At 40.7% G+C, this 20,505-nt stretch overlaps 1 protein-coding gene across 5 annotated transcripts in view; it reads right to left on the bottom strand.

The window, feature by feature from the left end:
• Positions 1-20,505, bottom strand: part of RAPGEF2 (Rap guanine nucleotide exchange factor 2) — a 165,477-nt gene that overhangs the window by 28,885 nt on the left and 116,087 nt on the right. For all 5 annotated transcript variants that reach the window (XM_035111547.2, XM_035111550.2, XM_035111549.2 and 2 more), the window contains 4 exons: positions 16,355-16,486; positions 3,694-3,871; positions 3,239-3,375; positions 1,931-2,089 (listed from right to left, as the gene is read on the bottom strand). In XM_035111547.2, the coding sequence (XP_034967438.2) occupies positions 1,931-2,089; positions 3,239-3,375; positions 3,694-3,871; positions 16,355-16,486 (606 nt within the window). The remainder of the gene's footprint in view (positions 1-1,930; positions 2,090-3,238; positions 3,376-3,693; positions 3,872-16,354; positions 16,487-20,505) is intronic.

Raw genomic sequence — 20,505 nt, 5'->3', positions numbered from 1 at the left:
AAAAAAATTAAAACACAAACACATTTAAAACAGGATGAAAACCCTAACAAGTAGTCAGTTGTTAAGACCCATTTATCCAGACGGGAAAGCCTGTTGACATTTCCCAAACCCATAGATTAGGCATAGATCTCTGGATCTATGGCATGCGAGTGGCAGGGACTCCTTTCTGAGGCTCCCTCTGCCTTCGCTGGTGTGGGTGAGCTACCTCTTTCTGGGGGGAGGAAGAGATAGACCACTCAACCCCCCCCCCCACTCCGCAAAGATGGAGGGAGCCCTGGGATGGAGTCTGACAAGCTCCTTTCCGAGGCTCCCTCCACCTTAGCTGGTGTGGGGAAGGTGGGCAAGCTACCTCTTTCTTCTGGAAGAAAGAGATAGCCCATTCACCCTCCACTCCCAGAAGATGGACTAGGTGGTAGTAGCCAACAGCACCGAACGTGTCAGGTTCCATGCATTTGACTGCCTTCACCCGAGCGGGCAAGCTGCCTCTATCCTCATGGGGTGGTTGTATTCCCTCGGAAGAAAGACGCAGCCCACTCTCCCAGGCAAAGGCAGCCAGGCAGTAGCCAAGAGTATGCTTCGCCCCAGCACCACCATCAGGCAGCCTCTGTACCACTTCACAAGGTGTGCGGTGCAAGCCACCCTATCCAGCCTTGCAGAACAGGGCTGCCTTATGCTGCTGGTGAGCACTGGGCCTGGTATCAGAATCAGGGAGCCTCTATACCACCAGGCTGTCTTCACTGGGTGGCTGGGCTCCATCTTTCCTCCTGGGGTCTATCACTCACAAAGCTGTTTTTCCTCAGCCACACCCAACTGTCCCATAGCTTACACCATATGACAGCAGGTGCGAAGAACGTCAAGCTGAGGCTGTAAAGACACACTGTAGTAGTGTACTCCTGGTGCGGGACTTATATTTGTTGTCTTTTGCATTTTGTGTCAAATGCAAGCTCTGCTTTGTTCCACTTAGGAGCTATTCATGTAAATGCCTTGTGCCTTGTTGGCAATTGCCTCCACTTAGAGCAGGGGTCAGCAACCTTTTTCACCGTCCCTCAGACCATGTGATGGGCTGGACTACATTTTTTTGGGGGGGGGATGAACAAATTCCTATGCCCTACAAATAACCCAGAGATGCATTTTAAATAAAAGCACACATTCTACTCATGTAAAAACACGCTGATTCCTGGAACGTCCGCGGGCTGGATTGAGAAGGCGATTGGGCTGCATCCGGCCCACGGGCCTTAGGTTGCCTACACCTGACTTAGAGCTCCCAACTGGAACTTCTGAATGAAGCCATCTCTTCCAAGAGTGGCACTTGCATTTTGCACTGAATTTAAATCCACCGCCAAATGCAATAATCACTAATGGCAGGAATCTTTGCAGCTTGAATTCAAGCTGAGACTGCAAAGGGAAAAAAATGTTCCTTTGCAAGCATAGCTTGAATTCATGCTGAGACCACAAAGGAGGAAGTGGATGCTCTTAAGAGTGGATCCTGATTCCTTTGCCATGTGATGTCATGTGAGTGGCAGGCAGGGCAGTCTCGAGCAGGTCGGGCGCCCTGGCGCTGAGTGGCGGAGATCGCTCCAGCGCCCCCGCCCTCGCAGAGCACAGCATGGTTTCGCGTGGCTTCGCCGTGCAGCGCCCTGCCTACTGCCCTGGCGCCCTGGCGCCCTGCGCCACCGGGGCTTTACCTAGAGCCGGCCCTGGTGGCAGGTGGGTGATCCTGACCACCTCTCAAAAGTGGCCTGTGGAGGGTAGGGGAATTCTGGATCCAACCCACTGGCCAGCTTTGTGATAGAGTAACATATCCTGATGTCTTCCAGACAGCTGTGCTGGAGAAGAGAGGAAAGCACACCAATAATAATTCAGCATTACATCTGAGCCTGTCATATATTTGCATTCTATTCTAACAGGTAATTCAGATTTTATTTTCTACCTGGCAATCATCTACTTTGGTTCTCATTACTCCTTTCATGTATTCTTTGTCCATGGTAGGGGAAACACCAAAACTGTTTCCCATGCATAATATTTCTGATCTTCCTTCGGGATGGGTTACTTCCACCGAACCATTCAAAATAACAGACCAGGAGTCCAGCTAAAAATGAAACATAGAGTATGAGACATACAAACCATTTCACCTTTTTAGATATCATTGTGTGAATTTGTTTTTCAATAAATACTTGCAAAAAGGAAATGAAAAAAGGGGGAAAGTGATCATACACTGTATACACATATACGTAATAAAAAGCCACTTCAAGATCCTGCAGTTTTGCCAACATAAACTTTAAACATGTACAGAGGTTAAAGGAGATGCAGACATATCTACTGATTATGCTGCCTTATTTATCAGCTACTTTTAAGGCAAAGAAGATTAAACGTTGTCTTTGCTTCTGCTATAATCAGTATGGAACAGAACAGCTAACCTTTTCGGACCCATGGGTCACATTTGAGCTTGCCAAACCATCCAAGGGCTGCGTGACACATGGCTCCTGATCTCTCAAGCTCTCTCTTACAATTGCTTGCTCTGTTCTCTCTTCAGGATCTGCATGCAGACAGGTACACTTCGAGCACACTTTCCCCATGCCTACAACACTTGCTGATATCGCACACCCAACGCTGATATCGCACACCCAACGCTGATATCGCACACCCAACGCTGATATCGCACACCCAACACTGATATCACACACCCAACGCTGATATCGCACACCCAACGCTGATATCACACACCCAATGCTGATATCGCACACTCAACACTGATATCACACACCCAACACTGATATCGCACAACCAAACTAGACAGCACTCTATCGCTTCAACTCCTGACTCTCCTCAACTCCTCTGATCAAAAGATGCTCTAAGCCAAGCTGGCAGTTTTAGAACACGGAGGGTGGGGCAGTTGGCAGTTATAGATCACTGCAGTTGCTGCAACTAATTTGCATCTGATGTTATCTGTCAAACTGAAGCCTTGTGGTTGTAAGGAAGGGATTGCAAATACAGGAACATAGGAAGCTGCATACATTTAATACCATTTTTCACTGGCATAACATTCAGGTTACATTACACCCATTTGTGATCTACTACAAATGTGACAGTGAACTGAAGTCTAAGTCCAATACTCTGTTCAGCAAATGGTTATCTGTAAGCACCGGTGGGGGGGGGGGGGTTGGTGTATTTTTTTAAGAACATAAAAAAGATGTTTTATATCTCTCAAGAAGAATAACTGAATTATGCAACTACTTACCTCTTCTCCATCATTTAGAACTATGGTCCCCGCCCTTTCTACGACTGCAAACACCATCACAGCACAGAGTTCTCTCCTCACTGACATAGTCATATTAGCAAAAGCGGGTAACTGATGCATGAATTCCAGGAGTTGTTCTAAAGAATAATGAACTCACTGAGTTAAACATGTATAAGCAATGACACTACTTGATAATGAGATTTTAGGAATATGCCATGGGATTCTAAGTATTATTCCACAATGTATTTTGTACTGTATTTTCATTATATTCTACAGGTTTAACGTCATAAATCATACTACGTTTCAAGCATTTCACAACTTCCTTTTGTTTATTATATTAAAAATCTTATTTTGTTAAAGCGTCATTTAGTAAAATTTTGGAAAATAAAATACATGTTAAAGAAACTGCAAATGCCACTAACATCTTTCTCTGCTGGGTTTCCACAGTAGCTTACCAATATCATCATCTGTCCTGTCTATTGGGTCTTTCTCCAGGCAATCTCTAACAATATCCCTGCTCATAAGAGGATCAGAAGCCCTCTCAATATCCTCTTCATCATCATCATCCTCAGAATCCACTGCTGTCTCTGGTAACCCGCTCAGATCCATATCGCCAGCTTCACTCTCTGTGGCCTGAAATGATTATCGAGAAAACACAACTCAAAACATGTACATGAAGCAAACTTAATATTTAATCCATGGACAAGCCAAGGTCCATCTTTTCTCAGCACTTTCCCATTAACTGTGGGAAGCATATAACCGGAATTCACTGTATTTTGGGTAAAATAGACACACCTGGAACATACTTATATCGAAAGCAAGATTGATATACAGTATTTGTAGGTGCTGCTTAGTCCCATTTTCAAACCCATCTAAAGTATTACATGTTCACAATGAAACCTAGAACATTGACATCAATTAATCACTCACTTCAGTCATGAACTCAGCAGGTGAGCACCACCACAGGCAAAGCAGAGCTACCAAGAAGCAAAAGGGATGCTTCAGCATGCTTTGGGGAGCTCTATGCTTTGCAGAAGTACAGATAATTTTCAATAACAGAAACCCAAGAGCCTCTACCCCTACTCCATGCAAAGGAACAGCTCAATGAGGACTTGGCATGCTCACCGGCCACAAAATAATGTCTGATTGAGGCAGAAAAATTGGGGTGCTGCTGGAATGGAATAGGGTATCCTTCAAGAGGACGTGGGTGAAACCATGAATAGAAAAACATGCTGCAGCATCTAGATGCAGATCACATTTGTATCGTAAAATTGCAAATAGCCAGTCTATCAGATATGGGAGTTAACTTCCAGACACTATACGTGTACCAGAGAGGAAGAACACTATCCCCCAAATGTAATCTGGTCTGACGATCATATGGAAATCAGAAAATCCCCCCAACACATGGCTTAAGGTCATTAACAGGTACCCAGAGGTGAATATATTTTATTGTTTCAGTTCTAAGATGAAACACTTAATAAATCCCAAACATATTTGCCTGCCATCTGAAATAAAGCTGCTTTTCCCACAGAAGTAGATTTAATGCCACAGCATCTGCTAAGCTTCAACTGTTATGATTTGAAGGAGATGAAGACTATTGAGAATGCTCTGTAAACCATTGCTTTCCAAACTGATGTTTACTAGACTTGGGGCTAAAATATTAAAGGTCAGATAGCAGTAGAAAAGGTCAAGTATGTCTTTAAAAAAAAATGTTAATTTGAGATATGAGATTATATGAGATACACATGCTAGACTTTCCACAGATATTCTATCCTTATAAAATTTTAAAAAGTTGTTTTCAATGGACAGCTGGATAAATGCTCTAGCATAAAAATCGTAGATTTGACATTCTAACCAAGCTATTCCAAGTATTAAAAAGACTTTTCACACTGGAACAAATTTATCTGCCCCCCCCATAAACTTTTTTAGTCTTAACTGATAGTCCCTTTTCACTTATAGAGTCCATTTAGAGGTATTAATCCATTAACCACCCAAAAAAATACACTGTGCTTTATTTCAGCCCAGTGATGGTGGCCATGCCAGATTTGTTCAACTAATCTAGTATCATCTACTCTAACAGGCTACAGGTTTCCAGGGCCTCAAGTGTTATCTCTGGTTAAAAGCCATTTTAGCAGAAAATCTAAGGTCTATAAACCTGACCTAGTGTATGGTCACTTTCTATGTTTCTTGAGCAGACAACCTATTAGCCATATTGAACACACACTATACTATTTGCATAGACTTTATCTTTAAGGATCAGAGACAGCATGCTTCTGAAAACCGGGCTTTCGCACTCACACCCTGCTTGTGAACTTTCTATGGGCATTGGGGCTGGCCACTGTGGGAAACAGGATGCTGTGCTACAAGGGTGAGAAAACTTTCCGGCCAAAGAGTCAAATTCTTATCTCCCCACCCCTGCTGAGCCAAATATGACAGGTGTGTGGGGCTTCACAGTGCAGAATCCCGATCGTAGGGTATTTGCAGTGGAAAGCTTTTTTTGCAAATAGCCTTGCACTGCTGTTTAAACCTCTGAAGACTGTAGTTCAAAAACACCTGTCTAGGATGCAACAGAAACACTTGTCTAGATGCACCCTAACTGAAAGCAAATATTCAAAAATTGAAATGAAGCAACAAGGTTACGTCAATTGTATAATATTTCCAGTGACAGATTATTGTTGTTGTTTAGTCGTTTAGTCGTGTCCAACTCTTCATGACCCCATGGACCAGAGCACGCCAGGTTATTACACATGCCTTTTCTTCCTAAGCCTAGGCTTTAATTATCAGCCACTGCTCTGTTCCAAGGAATTCATCAGGATTAGCTTTTGCTGCATTTGTGGACTAAGTGCAAAATATACACACAACTTCAAACTGAATCAACTGTACAGGTCAAATACTGGGGTGGAAGAATTCAAGTGCAAGCAATTTGTTGAGTATCTAGGTATGTACAGTGAAATTATGTCAAACTGGAATATCACTTGTGTTAAGTTTGGCTGAATATGGTGAAGTTTTTCTTTTTTCTTTTTTTGGGTGTACAGTGGTACCTCGGGTTAAGAACTTAATTCGTTCTGGAGGTCCATTCTTAACCTGAGGTACCACTTTAGCTAACGGGGCCTCCTGCTGCCGCCATGCAGCCGCCACGCAATTTCTGTTCTCATCCTGAAGCAAAGTTCTTAACCCGAGGTACTATTTCTGGGTTAGCAAAGTCTGTAACCTGAAGCGTCTGTAACCCGAGGTACCACTGTATGAGTATACTTAATCAATTGATTAAAAGCTACCTCCACAGGGTGGGTAGCTAGGTTATATGGACAGCTGATGATAATGCCATTAGGCCAGGCTATGCATCAAAGTCCAATAAAAAGTTATGACCACCATATGGATGCATAATTATTCAAAAGTGGTTCATGGCAGCCTCTACATAAAGACCACATTTTTTTATAACTGGCACCATAACACCCATTTATTATTTTTTCAATAGGTAACAAACAAAGAAGGTAGGTGCCCCTTAAATTAGTGTGGCCAGGCACCATGGTGTACTGATGGCTCTTAACATCCAAATTGAAGTCTAAATCATGAGATATGGTGACTGTGCAGCCTTTGGGCAATGTGGGGAAGGTATTGGATGTTTGGTTACCTAATATCAGGCATCCCCAAACTGCAGCCCTCCAGATGTTTTGGCCTACAACTCCCATGATCCCTAACTAACAGGACCAGCGGTCAGGGATGGAGGGAACTGTAGTCCAAAACATCTGGAGGGCCGAAGTTCGGGGATGCCTGCCTAATATTATCCATCCAATTGCCACTGTCAGTATTTTTGAAGATACTCTCTAGCCTTAAAGGCCAGGAATTTGTTACGGACATGAAATTTGGGATACCACAACATTCCAATAAAAGCTTGAATGCTACACAATACTATTGTTTTGCAGGGCAGAGATCAAACTGCCCTGCAAAAGTATTAGAATTTTTCAGTATATTCAAAGGGACCTCAATAACCTCTTACAAATAATGATTGTAGGAGATTTCATATTGGCAAGCAATTCTTGTTTTAAATGGATTTGTCTTTTATGTATAACACATGACATACAATTTTAGAAACAAACATGAATATTTAAACAGGAATATTCTCAGATTATTGCCGAAAGCATGTCAAGATTCAGTTTCATGATTTATTCAACTCAAAAGCACATCTATGAATATATTTTCATTGCATACAGTTGCTCTTAAACCTGCAGTATTAATACTTCATATGAAGCAAATACAGGAAAGAGTTAACTGAGCATACAACACCGTAAGTAATATTTGCAGCTACTAATTTTCACTCCATAATCAAACATAAGGTGAACAATTACTTCTGGGTGTGATTTGTGAATGTCTCCATAAGAAAGTGCCCAAACAACTAAAGGAAGAAACCACACTAACAAAACCCACAGTGTAGTCAGTAACGTTAATATTTACATAATTTACCATTTTAAAAAGAGTAAGTATAATACATATGGCCAATATGTAACAGTTTTGAAAAAGAATTTAACATAGGTATCAACCTTCTGAGAACTACAAAAGTCTCTTATCTTCCACAATTCATTTTCCAGTTCATTTATTTGTGTCTACTAAAGGTAAAGGGACCCCTGACCGTTAAGTCCAGTCGCAGACGACTCTGGGGTTGCAGCGCTCATCTCGCTTTACTGGCTGAGGGAGCCGGCGTACAGCTTCCGGGTCATGTGGCCAGCATGGCTAAGCCACTTCTGGCGAACCAGAGCAGCGCACGGAAACGCTGTTTACCTTCCCGTCGCAGCGGTACCTATTTATCTACATGCACTTTGACGTGCTTTCAAACTGCTAGGTTGGCAGGAGCCGGGACCGAGCAATGGGAGCTCACCCCACCGCAGGGATTTGAACCGCCAACCTTCTAATCGGCAAGCCCTAGGCTCTGTGGTTTAGACCGCAGTGCCACCTGCATCTAGACTATGTTAAATAACAAATGATGCATAACAGTTTTTATTAAGTGCTTGTTCAATTCAATAAAGCAACATACTCATCTATTTCCCAACCTATAAACAAAGTCACCTGCAACAATGTGAAAACAGAAAGTAGTCTCTAGTACAGCACCACAGAACAACACATTACAAAGCAAAATATGCATTTTAATTTCTATTGATCACCTGTCATAAACAACTACTAATTCTACATAAGCATAATACCAGTTCTCACAAATACTTTACTGTCCCCTCCTGACACTGTTGTTGCCCTTTCCTTTCAAATTACTTTCTTCCACACACTTCTCACTGGAGGTTACTGTCGTGGTGGCCTTTGCACTTCCAAATGCTGCCAGTCCCTGTTTCTGCTGACCTCTCATTCCACTGCCTCCCAAATTCATTCTGCAAAAAACTGTTCTCCTTTGCATCTCATCTCTCTATATTTCTTTCCTGTATCGCCTCCTGGCCCGCTCTCAACTTTCCATTCAGACTCCGACAACTTCTGTACCTTCCTCCTGTGATTTCAAACTTAATATTAATTGTCTCCGTGACACAGCTGGTTCCCATCTCCTGTCCCTCATTCCTTCTATGTTTGCTTTGGGATGCATTCCCCAAAATACGACTTTGGGCATTTTCTTGTTCTCATCTTCACTTGGAAATGCTCAGCTTGTGCCACGGAGTTCATCCAATCTGAGCAACACATTCTCTCCTTCGACATGCACTCTCTCTGCCTTCTGTATTTCTACTTCTTGCTCCATTTGCCACCTGCAGTGAAGTGGTGTAAGGCTTTCTTGGGAACATTGCCTACTTCTCTGCCATGTCTCCCCACCCCTTATGCTCTTCAGGGGGTTAAGTACAGTTCATCAACCAACTCTAGATTTGTTTGCCCCCACTCTCTCAACTAACCAATGACCCCTCTAAATACCCCAGCCTTTAGCCAACATCCTCGAGTCAATCTCTTTGAGCCAAACAACACATAATGATGAATACATAGCCTAGTGATATGTGGTCATTTTTTAAAACAGCTGATGCCAGGAGGAAAGGACAATAAAAGTAGGATCTTATTGTGTAGGATGAAGGTTAACCCTTCCCCCTTGCATTATGTTTCTGGCATACACTGCATACCAGTTTACTGTTTCTCACCAAACTAAGGGGAAAGTTTTGCTTGGACCAAAATGCAGGTGTAATGCAGGTGAGATCCCCCTCACACACATGGTCCTGATTTACTCATGTAAACGAGAATTTCTGTTCATCACACAATCATGAACACAGTATCCAAAATGCAAATCTTTCCTCTCATTTCCAGCTATTTTGCCTCTTAAACCTACTTCAACCAATTTTTGCTTTCTCTTTGGTTGACTATTACGTATTCCTTTATTATCTGCCCGATGATCCTGACTCCTGGGTGTCATATCTTTTTATCACAAATATCCCTCCTCATACTAAATTTCTCCCCATCCTCTGGCTCTTTCCTTCCTGCGTTTAAACATGCCTCTCTTTTTCACATTCTTAAAAAAATAATCTGAGCTTTACCCTTTGCTTTCAAATCTCTGAACTGTGCCACATACTTCCCTGTCTTAAATTTCTCTCAGTTCCTCTCTTAGTGCCTTCTAATCTGGCTTCTTCAAATCACTCCTCAATGCCAAATCCAAAAGGTCTCTATCTTCTTCTCATTGGTGCCTTTATTGCCTCTAATACAGTTCATTACTTTTTCTGCTTTGCTCCTTTTACGTACTCTGTTTCTATGGCTCTGTTCTTAGTTGGTTTACTTCCTATCATTACTCGATCACTGTTTCCATAGGGAAAGTTCTTCTCTGCTGAACCTCCACAGGGAGTTATTCTCAGCCTTCTGCTATTTTCTCTAACTATACTGTCCCTTAGTGACTTCATTAAACTTTGTGGCTTTCAGTACACACTGATGACACCCAACTCTACCTCTCTGTCCAGTAACTTTCCTTCTACATCCAATCCTTCATTTCCAACTGCTTTTTGGTTTCCCAGTTTTATGTTTCATTGTTGTTTCAATACATACAGGGCTGAAATTTCCCACTGAACCTTACTGTATTTGCACATGCTCCTTATCCATTGATAAGATTACTACCCACTTGTTGATCAGACACTTGCTGATCAGCTTTGAGTTTATCTTTAATTCCTCCATTCCACTTTATACAATCTGCCAAGTCAAGTTGCTTCTCCCTGTACAACATTATGAAAATAGCCCTTTTGCCTTTTGTGTAGCAGTTTGGTTCATGCTCTAATCATCCACCAACTTTAATTGCTACACTATTCTCCTCTCTAGCTTGCTGTTGTCACATCTACTGAGTATGAAAAAGGACTTTGAGATGACACGACAAGACCAATATCCTAATGGGATGAAGATACTGTATTCAGGATCACTTAATTCTGCAAGAAGCCTCCAAATGTAAAAGTATTGAACAATGTTAGCTTTCTTTATATCTCAAGATTGTGTATGCTCTTCTTGGTTCAGCTTTTTGATTTGGTTTGTAATTTTGGATGGTTCACTGCATCAGAAGAGCAAGACTAAGCAAATGCCTGGCTGCTCAATTCTGTTGTAATTCAATGCTTAATAAGGTCATCCAGATGGAGTCCCTAAAGGAAACAGGTTAAGCCACAGACCTGTTAGTAACAAGTAAAACACTAGGTACTCCCTTGGTTTTACTTCCCATTGGTTTTACTGGCGCATTGCGCCAGGGCGCTGGGCACTGAGGGGCGCTGAGGAGCGTCCCAGCGAGTGGGGGAGCTGCGCGGCCTCCTGCATGCCCGCCAGCTGTGCCCATCAACCATATGGCTGGCGGGCGTGCAGAGAAAAAGGTTGAGGGAAGCAAAGAAAAGGGGAGAAGAACTTGGAGGCGATCTGATCTGCGCACGCCCCGTCGGTCTTTGCGCCGACTGCGCACGTGCCGGTACCGCACTCAGGACCCTGCCCCTCCATCCCCTCAGCAACTGTCACTTTCCTGCCGTTGCTGGGCAGGGCTTCCCTGGTGCTTGGAAAGAGGCGGAGGCTGGACGCAACGCCCTTGTCTGCTGCGCCAAAGCAGTGCCGTGCCCAGAGCCTCCGCCTCTTCCCCGCCGGAAGAGCCGCCCTCCAGCCCGGCCGGGATGGAGAGGCGAGTGCTGGTCCTGGCCGGCGGCCCTGGTGTCACACAGAGGAAGAGGAAGGAGGGGCAGGCCCCGTGCTCCCTCCCTCCCTCCCTCCCTGCCCTCCTCCCACCTCTTTCATTGCACGCACCCCCGGCGGCTCCTGCACCACACAGTGCAGCCAAGCCAGAGGGAAGGGGCCAGAGAAGAGAGCAGAGAGGAGGTGGAGGGTGCGGGGAGCCGAGCCGGGACTCCTGGGTCCGCTCTATTCCATGCACGCACCCCAATAAAGAGGGGGGGCGGCCCGCTCCTCCAGCCCCAACAACTATGGGAACGGGGGGCGGGGGGCCAGAGGGCTCCTTGAACCACGGCACTGGATAGGCTTAAGATGGCCCTGTCTATAATCTGACCCTTACCTTCTCACAATATTTGCTTTATTGTGAGACAATCAATCCCAACCTTTAGTAATTACATCCTACATTTATTCTGAATTCAACCTTTTTTTCCCCTTTAGGCATTTCTTTTACAATTTAAGACATAATCATAGAATGAACTTGCAGAAATGCCCCGCCACCATCACCGACAGCTTTGTTCTTCATGACAATGTTTTGGACTCCTAAAGTGCTATGAACCATATCCCTAAATCTACTAATTATGTCCCATTACCTTACATACTAGAAACATAGGAAGCTCAGACCATTAGTCTATCTAGCTCACTACTGTCTAGGCTGATTGGCAGTGGCTCTCCAGAGTTACATACAGGAGTCTTACCCAGCCTTATAAGGAATGCCCGGGATTGAACCTGGGATCACTAGCACAACCCTTCTCAAACTGAACGTAATGTGCTTACATTGAAACATGTTTAGTCCCAGGCTAAGCTCTTCCTGTTCTACTTCACTTTCTAATCTGAGTTTTAATTATTTTTACCTACTGTTTCTAATCATTTCTTTGTTTATTTTGTTGTTGTTTCATGTCTGCTCTTGCCCTGATTTTGTGTTATAAACTGCACTGGGAGACCACAACGCAGTTTTAATGGAGTTAAAACAGTACCTGCAGGGTTCTTTTAGATGGAGGATGAATGACTCTTTACTGAGAAATGAGCAGATAAATAATAAGGCCCAGAAGATGTTGAAAGATTATTTTGAATTAAATCTGAACAAAGGACAAAATATTACAATGGTTTGGGATGCCGGCAAAGCAGTAATGAGAGGATTCTTGATTCAACAGAATACAATTTGGAAGAAGAGGAGGAATGAAAAGAAGGAAAAGATTTTAGACAAATTGAAAGAAAAAGAAAAAAAATTGAGAGATAATCCAAAAAGTCAGGAAGTTCAAAAAGAGATAAAAGCTTTGCAGGTGCAGTACTCCCAAATAATAAATGAAGAAATTGAATGGAAAATTAGAAGAATGAAGCAAAGATCTTTCGAATCGGCCAATAAATGTGGAAAATTGTTGGCTTGGCAATTGAAGAAAAGACAAAAAGAGAATACAATTATAAAGATTATGGATGAAGGAAAATCTATTGAGAACCCTGCAGAGATACGGAAATGCTTTACAAAATATTACAAACAGTTATATAAAAGGGAAAAAGAAGATTTAGATGGAATTGAGAAGTTTATAAAAGAAAATGGACTGCAAAAAATTCCAACACAACAAAAGAGCCTACTGAATGGATTGATTACAAGACAGGAGGTTGAAACAGCAATACAAGAATTGAAAAACGACAAAGCCCCAGGACCTGATGGACTTACCTCCAAGTACTACAAAACATTAAAAAACTGGTTGATACAACCATTAATGGAGGTAGCAAATGAGATTTTAGGGGGGGGCAAAGCACCAGAGACTTGGAAAGAAGCTTTTATCTCTCTGATACCAAAACCGGATGTGGATAAGACTCAGGTTAAAAATTACAGACCAATCTCCTTACTAAATGTGGATTATAAGATATTTGCTAGTATTTTGGCATCAAGATTGAAAAGGGTGTTGAAAGACTTAATTCATAAAGACCAGGCAGGATTCCTGCCTGGTAGACATATGAAAGACAATGTGAGAATTATAATAGATATTCTTGAGAGATTGGAAGTGAAAATAAACACCAAAGCAATGTTAATTTTTGTAGATGCCGAAAAAGCTTTTGATAATATCTCTTGGAATTTTATGAAAAGAAATTTTGTAAAAATGGAGGTTGGCCAAAACTTTGTTAATGGGATTAATGGTATTTACTCTGAGCAAAGAGCTAAGATTATTGTAAATAATGTGGTCTCAGAAGAGATAAGAATTGAGAAAGGAACAAGACAAGGGTGCCCACTCTCCCCCCTGCTATTCATTTCCGTTCTGGAGGTTTTGTTGAACATGATAAGGAACGATGATGGTGTTAAAGGAATTACAGTGGGTACAAAACAATATAAGTTAAAAGCCTTTGCAGACGATTTAGTACTGACCTTGCAGAACCCTGAACAGAGTGCAGTGAGAGTACTGCAGATAATTCAAGAGTTTGGCAGTGTGGCAGGCTTTAAGTTAAATAAAGGGAAAACTAAAGTACTAGAAAAGAACTTGACATTGCAAGAGAGACAGAATATAGAGGATTGCACAGGACTGAAGTGTGTAAAAAAGGTGAAATACCTAGGAGTTAATATGACGTCAAAAAATTTGAACTTGTATAAAGACAATTATGAGAAACTTTGGAAAGAAATCCAAAGAGATTTGGAAGTATGGTCAAGGTTGAAATTGTCCTTAATGGGAAGAATTGCAACTGTTAAAATGAATGTATTGCCGAGAATGTTGTTTTTATTTCAGGCCCTACCGATAGTTGACAAAATGAAATGTTTTCAAGAGTGGCAGAAGACACTGTCTAAATTTGTCTGGCAGGGGAAGAAACCCAGGATTAAATACAAACTTTTGACTGATGTAAAAGAAAGAGGAGGATTCTCCTTGCCAGACTTAAAGATTTATTTTGAAGCCGCAGCTTTTTGTTGGTTGAAGGAATGGTTTTTGTTAGACAATGATGACTTGTTGGATTTAGAGGGCCATGATAATGCGTTTGGTTGGCATGCATATTTATGGTATGATAAAGTAAAATTACACAAAGGTTTTAAAAGCCATATAATTAGGAAATCATTGTTTAATGTTTGGATTAGATACAAAGATCTATTGGAAAGAAAAACTCCTAGGTGGATCTCACCACTTGAGGCAAAGAAACCTAAAAGGACAAATATGGATGAGAATAGGTTGAAATACAAAGATATCCTGATGGAGGTGGGAAACCACTTTAAGTTAAGGCCATATGAACAACTGAAAGATAGGTTGAGTGACTGGTTTCAGTATGTGCAGATAAATGAAGCATTCAAGCTAGATAAAAAAATAGGATTCCAGACAGAAAAGTCGAAATTAGAAACGGAGTTATTAGAGACAGACTACAAGAATTTGTCTAGAATGTATAATTTGTTGCTAGAATGGCATTTGAAAGATGAGCAAACAAAATCAGTGATGATTGAATGGGCCAAGGACTTGGGTCATAATGTGATGATGTCGGAGTGGGAAAAATTGTGGAAGAAGGGTATGAAATTTACGGCTTGTACTGTGTTGAAGGAAAATTTGATGAAAATGATGTATAGATGGTATTTGACGCCGGTCAAGCTGGCTAAAATGTATCACAAAAGCGACAATAAATGTTGGAAATGTAAGCAGGATGTTGGCTCATTCTACCATATGTGGTGGACATGCCCTAAGATAAAAGGCTTCTGGGAAATGATTTATAATGAGTTGAAAAAGATGTTTAAAAACACATTTTTGAAAAAACCGGAAGCCTTTTTGCTTGGAATAATTGGGGAAGAAATCCCCAAGGACGATGTTAATTTGTTTATGTATGCCACCACAGCCGCTAGGATCTTAATAGCACAATATTGGAAAAAAGAGGAACTGCCTTCGAGGCAGGAATGGCAAATGAAAATGATGGATTATATGGAATTGGCAGAATTGACAGGAAGACTCCGGGACCAAACAAATGACAAAGTTTTAAAAGATTGGAAGAAATTTAAAATATACATAGGGTATGAATTTGAAAACTAGATTTTGAACATCCAGGAAAATAAAGAAGTTAAGGCAATAGGGAAATAATAGAAGATTGAAAGGGAGAAAATATGATAGATGATATAAAGATGAAATTTTTGAAGTGTTAAAGAGACTATATGATGGGTAAGAAGGATGATTTAGAAACTGCTACAGAAGTTTATAAAAAAGAAAATCAGATAGTAGGGAATTGGGGAAGCCAGAGGACAATGAATATTAAAATGGATTAGAGATGATATTTTTTTTGTTGTTGTTGTATTTTTGTATTTTTGTATTTATGTATTTTGATGTTTACTTTTTGTCTGTATGTGTGTTGATAAAATGTTTAATAAAAAATATAATTTAAAAAAAAATAAACTGCACTGGGAACTATTTGGTTGAAGGGCACTTGATATGTTAAATAAACCAGCCAACAAAAAAGTAGAACAAATAGTAAGATGTCACTTGTAGAAGGTTAGCTATTTCATGTGCGTGCATGCGCAAATTGATTGCACAGTTCAAAAGTAAAAACCCTTTTGTAAGAAACAAGTTTTATTTATGACATCTGGATAGTTTGCCTTCCACTTAAATGGATGGCAACCCATTGTGAAATTGCTATGACTGCACTGAAATAACAAAGCATGATGTTTTCATCATTATCTTCATATTATCAAGATTTCTACCAAATTACTAATTACCAAGAGTAAACAAGGTCCTAAACATGTAGGAAAGTGTGTATCTCAATCAGTAGGGCTATAAAGTGGCATTTGCCTCCAAAGGTTCTAACTGCAAATGAATCTGTTTTCTAAAAAACAAAATAAAACACATGAACACAGAATAGGGAAAGGAGATGGGTGGGCGTGGATATAAGATTCTGTAGACTATGAAACTAACCACTACAATTTAACCAAATTCTCCCAATCTCCATGTAGTCACTTTGCTGGTTGCCATTTTAAAAATACTGACTTAGCTCTCAGCCAGCAATTGTTCACTATCATACCTGGTAGATATCAGACAGGCTGCTGCTTCCAGAGTCGCTAGTGATACTACATCCTGAATGACTAGATGAAACGTGGGTCACCTGTGGGTGGAGACTGTCAGTGAGGTGCAATTTTGTGAAATCTGCAGGAAGCTGTAGACAGAAACAAAAAAGGCATAATTAAACTGTGTACCTAGGCATTCACTTCATAAACATATGAATGATTAACAGTACTCGTCAATACTAAAACCATACAAAATTCATTAAGCAAATCCTTAAGGACAGAAGGGTTGAGAGGGTGTTTCAAATGTATGCTTTGTAAATATGTGACAAACATAAACATCACTATGGCTGTTGCTGTAAATGTAAGAATGGAATATGACTTGCTAAGAACAAACCCTTTAGCGAGCATTTACTCATGATTCCCACTGGAATCATGTGAACGGTCTCAAAGGAATCAGTGGGAGTTACCATGACTATATTTAGGATGGTAGTCACTGGCTTTTGTGAGGTGAACACCTGTTAATGCACAAATACTTGTGCCAAGTAGGGTTGAGGGAGCAATGCATAAATATTGGAATATGTTTCAAACTTGTTTGATTCGGTTTTTAAAAACTATTGAGTAGTAGGAAAATATAATTTAATTTGTAAGGCAGAAATGCAAAACTATAGCTATGTATTATGCAACATGTCAGCGACTGAAATTGTGTTAAACAAAGAAAGCTCTGAAATGTCTATAGTCTGTTTTTTTAAAAAACAAAGCATGGATAGCATAACCTCTCAATTGCTATGTTGTTGTTGTTTAAACACAGGTTTGTTGACAACATAAAATACTTTTGGGGGTTGTACTATTTTTTTTCTAAGCAGTAATCTAAAGTAACAAATAAATAGTAAAATTATTTATCTCTCTAACCCTTAATTGTTCATTCAGAACCTATGTTGGTCAACTACAGTCACCATTCATTTTATGCTTCTCCCATAGTTCACAAATTTCCAGAGGAACCAGAAGATACAGACCCCTGTGATGCATGCATACTTAATAAGAACCCAAGCTTTAGACATCCTTACCAGTTGCTTTTCTGGAAAGTTCCCACACTCCAGACCCTCTCACTCAATTAGAATGAAAGTGGATAGGGGAGTGCATGGGACAGGAATAATAAACCTGCCTTTGCTATCTGCTCTAGCTACTTTCTTTGTTTCTAGTCCCCATATTGGAAATGAACCAGCAGAAGATGGAGCTCAGCTAGATTAGTCTCTATCTGATTGCCCTCTACCCAAACTATAGTTTTTAAAGAAGTTACAAGACACTACTGAAAAGCACGGCTCCAAAGAGCCACAGTCCTCTGAATATTTCCACAGCTGAGCCTGAAGCGATTCAGCTGATATTGGCAGTGGGAGGTTATGGAAGAAGCTACTACTTGTCAGCTAAGCACAGTAATAAGATCATTCCAAAGCAAACCTAGGTCTTCCCCTTGTCTTTCCCACTACTAGATTCCACTTTCGAAATGCAGAACCTACATAAAACTACTGTTTCTGTTGTAAAGAGCAACATCTCCCTATTGAATCAATCACCTAATAAGAACACTTATCCAATCTAGCACAACTCTAAACCTAATCTACCCTGCCTAGTTTTTCACTTAAGAATCTTATTATATTGTTTAACTAAATCATTGCACACACAGAATAACATCCATTAGTACAACAGAACTTCCCTTCTCCTACTCACCATGCCCCCTCAAACATGCCCCTAGAGCAGATTTTGGGGTAGTGCAGGGAACAGGTGGTAAGTGAAAAGGAATGGAAAATTATGTTGTCTTTGCAGAAGTCATTCCACACATACACAGTAATTTAGTTGGATACAACTCTAAATATTTGCATGTTAAACTAAATGCATAAAAACCCCACTCTTTGAGCTGCTCATATGTAAACCTAAGACAAACCATGGCTAAGTGCAAACATGTGGGTTCCTCAAGAGGAGATTATGGCCACTTTGGTCTTGCTTTGGCCCTGCTGCACTGCAGCGAACTAATTCATGGCTTGGCTTCATGCTGCAAACAAGGTTTGTTCTTGGTTTATAACTCGTTGCTTGTCTGGAGAAAACAAACCACAAGCCCTGGTTTAAATGAACACACTTGATACGTTCACAGCAGTGCAGCAGGACCAGATGAGGAGAAAATTAGCTGCAATTTCCTCTCTGGGAGGCTGAATACTCATTCACACAAAGCCATGGTTTGGCGTACACACACACACACACACACACACACACACAGAGAGAGAGAGAGAGAAAGAGAGAGAGAGAGAGAATAAGGCTTCATGGGTCAAAACGTTTACAGAATACCATCACCATATATAGAGAATACTACAATGTAGAGTTATGATTCTAGTGTGTGTGTGCGTGCAGGGTGGCCAAACCTCCAGTTGGTTTGTAGGCCCCATAAAGTTGTCCAAGGTGGAATTAGCCCTGCCCTCAAAAGAGGATAGCCACCATTGCTCTACAAATGTTCTTCTTTTTTTCTGGTATTCAGGACTGCTCTTTTGTTCTTTTGTCGCTATCAAAGCCAGATCCCAAAAACTAAAGCAGAATTACACAGTGCTGTTAAAACACTGATCTAGGAAGTACCATTTTGTACTAATTAAAACTAGCATACTGATGAAGAGTATTACCCAATAGTCATTTATGGGGTGGGGCAAATGGGGAAAAATAACAGAATACAGAAGTGTTTGTTAAAAGTATCCTAGAGACTATGGATGCAGAAATGTGAATTCGTGATTGTCACTAGAGTTCACAGTTACTGTACTTTAGTTTTTGGAATTTAGTGTATACACCCACCCACCAAAAAGTAGAATAGTCAGTTACAATTCTAAAGTGATTGTGATTAAATATTTAGGAAAACAAATTATGACCCATTCTAAAGCAGCAATTTCTCAATGTTAAAGCTCATCAGTATTTCAATAGGAAATTGTAAGGAATAACTGGGTATCTTACTTAAGGAAAGTACTGTTACTCTTACTCAGCAATCTATTAAACTCCCAAGCTTTTCTCAAAACAGTTTAGTACTGTAATGAGCATGTGAAGGGACACCCTTCTGAATTCCTGTTGCCTAACATTAGCCATAAAAATGCATTTTAAACAAAAATTACAAATATTTTATGCAACTCATGGGTAATAATGACACTTACTAGACATTCCTCTTGACCTAACAGAACAAACTATTTCCCCAAAGTCACAGTACAGAGATATATTTCCCCCTAAACAACCGCAGCAAAGTCTGTAGAAGAAAAACACACATATCTTGCCAACTTTTGAGCATCACAAGTGGTTAACAAAATCAGAACAGTTTCTTATCCTTTCTATCCGCAAATCGGCATGAACTGTCCTCAAGCTTACCTTTCCTATGTTGCCAAGTTTCAAATCAATCCATGGAACTATTTTCTAACAGTACTGTCTCCCCTCCCCCCCAAAAATTATCATTATAATGGCAGAATTCAATATACTGTAGCTGGCTCACACTTAACATAGTGTCAATACTGTGGCCCTATAAATCCTGACAAGTGATGGTTAACACTTCATGCATCTGTTTTTTTTTTTAAATCTTCTATAATTTATTTTGAACAAATTACATCCTCACAAGAATACAACTAGAAATGCAAAAATGAGGGAGGGGCAGATTTTAAAAGAGAGGGAAAGAGGAAATGAAATAAAATTACAGACCAAGTACAGTAATAATACAAAGGCTTTGCACAATGTACTACAGTAGGCAGCACTAGGCACAAGGTTAACAATACTGTAATTCAAACAGTAATAATAATATGATTATATCTTCTTGTTCTTCCAGGTGTGAGGGAGTGTTATCCAATACCTCTTTACTCAGGAAACAATATTACCACATTCAAAGATATACAAAGGCTGGGGGTTATATCTTATTACTGAAATCAACAAAGTCATGTATCAATTGGACTGCAGCCCACAAAAGTATATTGTCATAAAAAGCATACTGATCTTTATTGGTTTTGCAGCCTCTTTTTTCTTTCTGCTCCCATAGACCAACACAGCGACCTCTCTCAAAGTTGTTCACACAGAAATGCCAACACACATTCAGCACTTGCTACCAAAATGTTTTCCCCTCAAATAGCTACACTGGCATTCTGTCTATCCTTACCTTCAAGTTCCA

This window comes from Zootoca vivipara, chromosome 9 (genome assembly GCF_963506605.1).
Source record: "Zootoca vivipara chromosome 9, rZooViv1.1, whole genome shotgun sequence".
NCBI lineage: Eukaryota > Metazoa > Chordata > Lepidosauria > Squamata > Lacertidae > Zootoca > Zootoca vivipara.
The sequence above is the reverse complement of the archived record's forward strand: the minus strand, read 5'-3'. Positions and strand labels throughout refer to the sequence as shown.